The following is a 10,733-nucleotide window of genomic DNA, read 5'->3' on the forward strand; positions in this document are numbered from 1 at the left end:
AAAAGCTACGGAGAAACCCTGTCTCGAAAATCAAAAAATAAATAAATAAATAAATAAAATAAAATCTCTGACACCAAATGAAAGAAAGTTCAAGAAAGAAACTATCGTGAAACCTATATGCTCTATGCTACAATCTACCAGGGAGGTCAATTGATTAATCTTTGATTAATGCAATAATTGTATATGCTAAACATTTATTAAAGCATAAAAATGTGATTGCTGCATTAATACAACTTAGACATCATATCAAACTTCCTTAGCAAAAAGCGCTTGCCCAAATTTAAGATTTCTTATATTGCGTGAAAAGTATCTGTAGTATAATTTTTCTACCACTATGAATTTCCACCCCATTTTAATTAATAGTACCTCAAAATAATTACTTTTTGCTGATATTCATAACAATAAAGATAATGACATATTCATGCAACATTTATATATAAATTATATAAATAACTATTTACATGCAATATATAAATTATAAATCTTTCTGCCCAACTTTTTAAATAAAATGATAGGCAGGCCACTACTAAATTCTAAATGTAAGCACTATAGGAAACAAGTTTTAGCACAATAAATATTTCACAAAGGTCAGTTTACCTTGATGAGGGCACTAACCCTATCCCTAAGTGGTGTAAACAAGGTAATTCCTGAAGAAGATTCAGTGAGAGTTCTGTAAAGCAAAGTGCACAACAAAATTGGTAAGTGAATTTATTCTAAAATGTGGCAAAAAGTTTAGCTGTGTGAATAAAAAATATTAGTTTCTATGCATGTCTAAGAGTTTTAAAGGACCACCTAGCTACCTCATTCTGCCTCTTCTGTCAATGAGATAGTCAATGAAGACTCACACATACTTTCTTAACAAACAGTATCAGATAGTACTCGGAAGACCCTGAGAGTATTCCATGTTAGTATTCGCCTGTCCTGGATCTGGGAAGGTGACTCAGGGAATAAAACGCTTGCTGCACAGGAACAAGGACTTGAAATCAGATTCTCTGAGCACATGTGAAATCCAGGCGTGCTGGGATGTGCTCACAATCCCAGAAGTAAAATCTAGGTGTATGGGATGTGCTTGCAGTTGCCAGAAGTACTTGTTTGGAGTAGCTCCCAAACCCCCTAGCCATCCAGCCTAGGCAAAATTATGATCTTGATACTCAGTGAGCAACTGTGTCTCAAAATTAAGGAGGAGAGCAATGGAGGAAATGCTTGAAGCTGTCCTGTGGCCTCCATATGTATATATTCATGCACACACACACTTGAGGGAGGTGAAGATTCTTAAAAGAATCACAGATTTAAACAATCAAGAGCACCAGTGGCTGTTTCCCTGTTTCAGCAAACAAACTAAATGAAGAGTCAACAGCAGACCTAAATTAGGCCACTGACTACTTCCTCACGGACATCCTGTGACTTCTTTGCCAGCCAATCCTATCTCACAAGGATAAAAGTTACTTGGGAAAGAAGGAAGGAAAAAGGAGGGGAGCTCTTGTCCTGGCCATAAATATATTTCATTTGGCAATTTCCAGTTCTGAGTACTGGAGGGGCTTTAGAAATTGTGCTGACACATCGTCACCCTCCTGTCTGCTCTAGAGACTCTTCCCAGTGGCTCAGTTTAGCTTCAGATTTCTCAGTAGGAGACTTTGTCCATTTCTACAATTCAACACAAAATTAAATACATTTTTAAGGTGTCTTTGAGCCCTATTTTAATGCATATTTAAATATACTATTGTATATATTTAATATAATTTAATTACCCTGTGGCTTTTATTTCTATGTTATCTTTATGAAATTGTCACACATCTCAATAGTTTGATCTTTTAAAACCTTGTTCCCACTTATCCTTCTGTTGCTCCTTTACAAAGTACCCTTCCCCTTTATTTCCATGCTCATCTTTACCCTGGGCTCACTTGTAATTTCACTCTTCTCCTCCTACAATCGCCAGACTCACTCCCTTTTCTGTTATTAAGATATCTGCCTATATACTGATGGATAAGGAAGAGAACCTTATATTTAATGAAAATCACTTCAAATCCTATTTGGCCCTGACTACATCCATAAAACACAGTTTATTACCTTTGAGCTTCAGGTTCTCCACAAGAACAACCATGTGCTCAGGATGTTAATATTTTATATCTTAGTTGCCAAAAGTCCTTTTAAAAAACCCAATCCCTCTGTTTTTGTCTCTCTAACAGCTAAAATGAATCATGACTAAGACAAATTGAAAAATACAATACAAACAGAAAGGAAAGTAAAATCACAGTGAAGACTGACAAGTCAGAGGAAAAAGGCATAGACAATAGGGGAAAGCATCTGTAACCGGACACTAGATGCAGGTACTAACTCTAAGAGGAAACCAAACTGATAATCCACACGCGGAAAGACAAGGTCTTATTGTCCTCCAAACAGATAATGAACACGATAAAAACAACATGGCTACATACACCTGTGCTGTAATTCTAGTAAAATAAACCACATCTTGCCTATGTGAGACTAAGGATACTGTCATACTTGAGTGATGTTTGCCCTAAAACCATGATGATAGGTACTATCTATTGAGGAGCAATGCAATTATCAAAAACTTTAAGACAAGCTTTTGAACTACAATTGGGTTTCTTAGTAAACCTGAAAGCGGAAATCATATATACTTGTAACTGACTTTCTGAATTGATCATTTGTGGAACTTATCTTGACCACAGTAGTACATGGGAACCTCTCAGTTTATGCAAAGGAACAAGATAATGCATGGGGAGCCAGGAAAGCTAACATTTAAATCATGGATCAGCTTCCTCTTAATCATGGAGCCAATTATCCAAACTATGAATGAACCAATTATTCAAACTTTGGATGGTGGCCATAATTAGAAAGACTGCTATAGTCTCACCAGTGCTTTGGGAAACCATTGCGATGAAATGCAGTATGGAAGAGACTGGCTACAAAGAGTGCTTTATGCGTTTCATGGGCAGTTAACTGGCTTACTGTTTAGATACTCAATTCATCCTACCTGTACATAGAGAACTCTTCAGAAGCATATGCTATTAAAGAAAAAAGTAAAAATATTAGAACTAAAATCATTTTAAAATGTGACATAAAACATTTTACTACAAATATTAATTGTTACTGAGCAGCAATCGATGCAATAAGAATGCTTATCATTATTTTCTACTTGTTAAACGAATGTGGGGAAGTGAAATTTATCAGTAGCTAAGCCCTCAAAGTAAACTGTAACTTACATCATAACCAGATTTTCAGTCAAAACTCTATCCCGGAAAACTCTACAGGCACTGTGCATCAGTGAGAAGCTTAAAACACAAGTGCTAGGGAGTTGATATGGGGTGGCGCACACCTTTAATCCCAGCACTCGGGACGCAGAGGCAGGCGGATCTCCGTGAATTCCAGGCCAGCCTGGTCTACATGAGCTAGTTCCAGAACAGGCTCCAAAGCTACAGAGAAGCCCCGTCTCGAAAAACCAATATGTGTGTGTGTGTTCATTTTGTTTAATATAAATGTATACATAATGTATATAATGATATATTCATTTGAGATATAACAAAGTTTTCCCTGGTGGGAGTAAAAATACTTTTAACTTATATAAAACATACAAAAAGAAAAATAACACATGGTTAAACCTATTGACATTGCTTATGGAAAGAAAAGAATCAGCTCTTAGAAAGTAAGACCTCCCAAGTTGCTGCTGAGGGCCGTGTCTGGATCCCCAGTCCTGCTGCAGCTGGGGTCTGTGCTGATGTCCATGACCCATGTTATCACAGGGAGGGTCATAAGAACCATGCACGTTGAAATCCAAGGGTAGTGCTGAGCCAGCCCACCCTTCACTGACTCTGGGAAAGTTGACTCTGTCCGTCACTGGACAGCACTGCAGGAAAGCTGGCCCCAAACCTCATGGGAGAGCTGCGCCTCCTCCCATACATGCACTTCGGAGAGATGGTCCCACCCCTCACCCCAGGCGTGGAAGAACTCTCCTGAGTGGCATAGGGCTAGGAGCACTTGGCTCTGCCCCTTGCCTGAGGAAGGTGGTCCCAGTGGCCCAGACTGATCAGCTCGGCTACCACCCAGACCCACATCCTGGGCCTTGGGTTGGCCCATCATGACATCTACCCCAACTATGACCTGCTGGAGTGCCTGAGGGACTGGTCCTGTGGAGCACTAGCCACGGGATCTCCATGACTCAGGACAACAGCAGGATGTCTGAGAGGGATTTCAGTGAGGGTCCAGTGATAATGATGTGCCAGAGGCCTTGAACCAGACCGGTGACTCATTGCGGTGGACATTTGTGGGTAGGGCTGACTGGACTAAAGGGTGCACTGTGTGACACACTGCAGCTTCCAGTGCCACTAGAACAAAGGAAGAGGTGTTGGAGAGGTGGGAAAGTTGGAGGAGTGAGGTGGTTTTTTTGTGTGTTTTGTTTTTAATTAAATTGGAGGGGATGTCGCAGGGGTGAGGAGCAGACATGGGCTGAGCGGAAGGTGAGTGGGATTGGGGTGCATGATGTGAAACTCCCAAAGACTCAATAAAGAATTATATTATTTTAAAAAGTGAGGCCTCAATGATTTAACATTTGTTCTCCAAAAGAATTAGGTTAAATACAGACTTGGGGATGGGAAGATGATTGTGTGTGTGTCGGTTGAGTGTTTCCTGTGAATGTGTGAAGGCCTGAATTTGAATCCCAGCGGCTACATAAGAGATGAAACAGCAGTGTGTACATGTTACGTAAGTGCCAAAGGCAGCAGAAACGTGCAGATCCTGGTGCCTAACAGACCAGATAGTCTAGCCAAAAGAGTGATCTCTGGGTTAGGGAAAGATGCTGTCTCAAAAAACATGAATAAAGTTGAGAGCAATGAGAAAACATGTGACGAGATGTCCTCCAGCCTCTGCGCATGCACACATGGCTCAGTCCACCTCCACACACACACAAAACGTGAAGACAGTTGAGTACTTTCTTGGTGTGTGAGAAGCTCTCAGTACAATAGACAATAATATAATGATATAAGAAGGTAAGTCAGCTGTGTATGGACCAGTTTCATATTCACCCCATGTCACCCCACAGTGACATATGGTTCCCCTCTCCATATCCTTGTGTTACTGCTGTGCCGATGATCATGTGACAGACATGGGAACATTCTAGAAAAGCATGGTCCCTGGAGATTGCTGTCTCACTTGAACCTGCACAGGTCTTGCGGGTGGTATCTTCACCAATCAGAGTTCATATGGGTAATTTCCTGCTGTGTCCTGAAAACACTCTTGCCTTGTAATCATCTGCTGCCTCTGGCTCTTATACAAACTTGCTGTCACCCCTTCCACATGATTCCTAATCCTTGGGAAGAGGGAGTTTGGTATAGATGTCCTGTTCAGAGCTGAACATTCTGCACTCTCTTGTTCTTCTCATTGATCAATTATAGGTATCTATATTAATCATGTCTACTACAAAAAGAAACTTTTATACTAATCTTCGGATATAGTCATTAGGAGTTGGTTTAACATCGTGACCATTTAGTAGAACGATGTAGTAGATTTTTCCCCCTGGGGCCTATGATCTGTCTGCCCACAGGTTCTTTATCCTGATGGGTGCCAGATATTGGTTTTAACTTGTGAAGTGGATTTAAATCCAATGAAAAGGTGGTTGGTTACTTCTATGACATTTGTGCCACTATTGAATCAGTGGGCATGTCTTGCCAGGCTAGTCATTGCTGTAGTTGGCAGGGTTCACAATTGTATAATATTGGTGATTGCTTTTCTTCTTTGATACCATGCATAGCACCTTCTATCGCTAAAAGTTAGGCAGTGCAGAAAAAGCTTTCAGGCCAGCAATAGCTTGATTTCTCTAAGTTCTATGACTCAAGACGTAATGTCTTCAGGATTATAGTCTTGTCAAATTCTAAGGAAGAATCAAGAACACTGGCAATAGCCAATAATGTTTGAGGATCTAAGTAAGGGTCCTCACTGGCCAAAAATTACAAAAATAGCTAATCCATTCCTGGCACTAAGCTTTTTCATTTTAAAAAATCATAAGAAAACCTACTACTGCGCAAGTCTCCTAAAATATATATAAAAGGATTATATATAAATATATAATATATATAAAGGACACAAATATAAAAGGTTTTAAATAGTTAACCTGTAATAGGGCAACAAAGACCTTACCAAACACCATAGGCTACCAAACCAAAGTTTTCTTACTATAACTTTTATTATATAAGGTAGGACTGCTAACAGTAATTTATTATCAGAAATCTTACCTTGATTGGACCTTCGGACATGCCTAATTATTGAATCTTGACAGTCTAAAATAGCACGGGCACTGCCATGTGCAAATAAGGTAATGGATAAAATTATTTTAATGTTTGTAGGAAACACATTTACAAAATATGAAAACTTAAGCATATATCATACAATATCAGAGTTATCATCCAAATTTAGCAATATATACTTCAAATTCATAAGCTCTAGAATATTTTTATCAAGCTTATAAATGTAGAGGAAAATGATTACTAAAAGGATATACGACAGCTCACGTAGAAACTATGTAAATGTGACATCATAGAATGATCTTACTAGTAGTCCTGGGCTATCTTAGAAAACTAAGCTCAAGCCTGCGAGAGAGCCAGCAAACAACATCCTTCGGGAGTTAGTGCTTCAAGCTCCTCCATGACTGCCTGCCATGGCTCTGCCAATGGGTTGCGATCTGGAAGGCTAAGCCAAGTATGTCTTTTCCTCCATGTTGCTATGGTCATGGCAACAGAGTGGAGCTAGAATAGGCTCAGAACTAAAGCTTCTAAAAGGTGCTTTGCCATCAGTTCACAATATTAGGGTGATATTTAACAATATACAAAGTGCAATGAGAAATAAACCGGATAGTTAGCTATTGATGCTGAACTGATTTTAGAATCCCGGATAAAATCCAATGGCTGCTTCATGTCTGGGTCTGTATCCGATTTATTCCAAGGAGCAGAAAAATGTTGGTTCCCTAAGTTTAGCTATTTGCTGTTCTATCCTCTGTAGTTTATATTTCTAAACACATTTTTAAATTATGTGAGACAATGATTTACTATTTTATACTAATCAATCCAAAATGAATAAAGTAATAAATTTTAAGATTTGGATTGGCCCATCTATATTCCCGCCAGTCAATCAAAGTATGATCTAGTAGGTCTTTGCACAATGATGCTCAATCCTAATTCTTATTTCCAACTAACTAAGAAAACGTAACTCTGTTTTATACAGGCATGCACATACTGATACGACAAAATGAGACAACTCTTAAATATGGATAATCTAATTTCAATTTAGAGATTTCTGATTAATGACTTCCTTGGAAAGCAATATTGGAATATCCCTAAATAATACAATATTGTTAAGGTAGCTTGAAATGTTTTTATTAATATGGAAAATTTAATCTATTGACCAATTAAAATTGACTCCTTCCCTGATAAAAGTGACATAGAATCTCTAACATCAAAAACAGTGATCGGGTGTGTAAAGAAGCCCATGGGGATAAAACTAATGTCAAAGAAGAAAGGAATCTCCCTACAACATTGTTTGAATTCATATGATAATTTAGAGTGATCATACATCATATTTGACCATAGGAAGGAAGAAGTCTCGAAGGTACTTTACCATACTTATTGCATGGGATGAGATGTGAGAGGCATAGGTGGTTCTCAAGAGGCGGTGAGGGCATAGTGTGTGTGCAGATAAATCTAAAGACCTGATTCTCAAATCACAGCTTTTTATGGTTAGACTATTATTTGAATTAAAAGTTATAAGGGATGCCCTACCTACCAACTCTTGAAAATGTGATTGCCTACCCAAGACCATCCTAACATGAATGTGGCCGACCCCTGATGAATAGCTTCAGAGAACAATGTCTACTGAGGAAGGGAAAATAAGTTTTCTCCAGGGACAAGACACTGACAGGTTTGTCAGTCATAAGTGGTCAATGCCAAACACACATACAAGAAGGCAGCGTGAAAAGGACTTAGTAGGTGCCATATACACAGTGTGACATTAATAATCAGAGTAAAGGTAACGAACTTGAGAAGGATGAGAGGAACACAGGAGGAGCTAGAGAAGGTGAAGTTGTGGAAATTATATAAATAGTGTACTCATTATGAAATTCTTAAAAATTATAATAAAAAAATGGACATCTGTTTTTAGCTTTCAAGGCCTTCAGGAATAGAACCAGTAGCCCAAGCTAACATGAGGTTTAATCAGTACTGAACTAAAACCTTGGTTGTAATAGCACCACAATAGAACAGATAGCAGAAAAGCATGGCTAGAATTTCCCCTTTTCTCTCTCACAAGGGAGAGAGGATTCACTTTGACTTTGTTGAGCTCAAGGAATCTCTCAAGTTCTTGAGCATTCAAGGAGTGGATGTAGAAAACAGCTTCCAGTGTTTGACAAGGTTTTCTGTCAAGCTGGAGACATTGTGAGACTCACACAGACAATTAGGAATATAAAAGGTGATACAATTCATCGCCATGCCACTGTATGTGGTGTAGAATGGAATGTGCTGGGATCCCAAAAGATAAAGAGCTCGTTACATATCAGATGGAGTTCAGAACGCAGCTCAGTGTGTGCAAGGCCCTGGGTGGATCCCCATGGCCACAGACAAGTCCTGAGATGAGATCTCCTTACCTACACTGATAATTCATTTATCCTCTCCCTTAGCTACAGAACAGATAAGTACACTAACACACTGGCATTTGAAAACTACTTCAACTAAGCAATGAAATCCAGTACAGTGTAAAAGACAGCACAGTAATTATTTTTGAGCCTACATTTCATAGTAACCAGCATTTAGAGTAAACACTTACACTTTACGGTTACCCATAATAGCATATCTCACTGCATTCCAGCCGAAGGAGTCTTTAAAAAATACATCAATGTCACGCTTCAGCAGAAGATCAACAATATGTTTTGAGTCGGATTTGACAGCATACATTAATGTCGTTCTAGAAAAAAATAGAGACAATGCTGTTATTGGGTAGTCTAATAAAATGATTAAATGAATACCTGAGTATATTTTACCAACTTAGTGTTTTGCTTATTTGTACACAATAGACACTTGCTAACAAACATGAGAATACCTTGGAAGCTTAAGCACTCAACCTTACAAATCAACTCCAAGGCTGAAAGAAGAAAGCAAACTGAAGCCTCTTGTCTCTCTGGGATCTTATACAGAAGAATTCCTACTTTACTGTCCCTTTGGGGGAATCGTGCTCATATCATTTAACTAAAGTATGAAAAGATTTAAATTAGCAAATATTCATTTCTTCCTCAGTCTTCATGTAGCATAATTTAAGATAGCTAGATGTCAAGGGTATATTTTAACTAGAGGCGCACACCTTCAATCCCAGCACTTGAGAGGCAGAGGCAGGCAGATCTCTGAGAGTTCATGGCCAGCCTGGTCTACAGAATTCAAGGACAGCCAGGGCTACACAAAGATACCCCGTCTCTACATCAATCAATCAATCAGTAAATAAATAAATGGTAGTAATGTTATAAAGCATCCATACTATTTTCGATCCATACACAATTATGGTGTTAGCCATGGGCTGTGTATGCCTAAATATAATTTTAGAACCACTCTTCACATGCGTTATTCTCCTCCTTGTATCACAAGATACACTTGGTGGCAAAGAGCGTTCCCGAGATTACACAAGAGAGTTGGGAAGTAAGGGATTAAAAGTCCTGTGTCAAATGCTCTCTCTTTTTCACTCGTCAGTTATTTTCAGTAAAGTTTGTCCACTTCTAGCTATTTTTCTTTTCTCTGCCCTTTTCAGATAATTATTAAAATAACAAAATAAGGAGAATAACAAAATAAACTACCAGTATCTGGTAATAACTATAGTCACTTAGGTATAACAGTATCAATATTGTTCTTAGCAGATAATTTAAAGCAAAGAAACATCCAAAAAAAGAAAAACTCTGATTTTCCACTTCTATTCACTCTAATACAACATTTAAAGTCAAGTACATATGAAGAAGAGGAGAAAATAACTATAAACTCCCAAGAGCACCATGGGGAGAAGACAGCAAGATGTCTCAGTGTACCGGTAAAGGCATTTACTGCCACGTCTGATGAGCCGAGTTTGATCACTGAGAGCCACACAGGGGAAGAGGAGAGCTGACACAGGCAAGTCATCCTCAGACTCCCGCATATGTGCAGGAATATGAATTTCATGGGAATCAATGATAAAGCCAAAATTCCATCAGTTTAAACAAAAACTTAATATGAAGCTCTTTAGCTGATATAAGATTATATGAGCAAGAAAATAATATTTTAAATGAAACATAAGTCAACTTTTGAAGGCAATGTGGGACCTACCATCTACGAGTGTTTGTATTATTCATTTCAAATAAGCATTTTGTCACTGATGGCTTATATGGGTATTTCTTAGAATATCACCAAAGTTAATCTTATTCTTCACATCAAATTAATATTTAACTTGAGTGACTGTTTCCAGTCTAGTATACCACTAAAGTGTTTAAAAACCCAAAAGTTACCTTTGCCGGTCATCAGACACATGTATATTTGCTCCCCTTATTATTAAGAATTCTGCCACTAGTAGTTGGTTCTCTCTGAGGGCCAGGAGTAGAGGAGTGAAGCCGTCCTGTTAGGAAATCAACTTAGGGTTCAGAATCCTGCTCAACTGAGCTGAACCCTTCTAGCTGGCTCTATAAACATACACATGCTAGCCAGAATCGATCCCTTCTAGCTGGC

The 10,733-nt window shown here is 38.6% G+C and overlaps 1 protein-coding gene across 1 annotated transcript in view; it reads right to left on the reverse strand.

Annotated features, from left to right (window-relative positions):
• Positions 1 to 10,733, reverse strand: part of LOC101994973 (putative ankyrin repeat domain-containing protein 19) — an 89,294-nt gene that overhangs the window by 14,374 nt on the left and 64,187 nt on the right. The window contains exons 5-9 of the mRNA XM_026783102.1: positions 10,517 to 10,623; positions 8,824 to 8,961; positions 6,246 to 6,307; positions 2,996 to 3,026; positions 598 to 670 (exon numbers count right to left, since the gene is read on the reverse strand). Coding sequence (XP_026638903.1) covers positions 598 to 670; positions 2,996 to 3,026; positions 6,246 to 6,307; positions 8,824 to 8,961; positions 10,517 to 10,623 — 411 coding nt within the window. The remainder of the gene's footprint in view (positions 1 to 597; positions 671 to 2,995; positions 3,027 to 6,245; positions 6,308 to 8,823; positions 8,962 to 10,516; positions 10,624 to 10,733) is intronic.

This window comes from Microtus ochrogaster, chromosome 16 (assembly GCF_000317375.1).
Source record: "Microtus ochrogaster isolate Prairie Vole_2 chromosome 16, MicOch1.0, whole genome shotgun sequence".
Lineage (NCBI taxonomy): Eukaryota > Metazoa > Chordata > Mammalia > Rodentia > Cricetidae > Microtus > Microtus ochrogaster.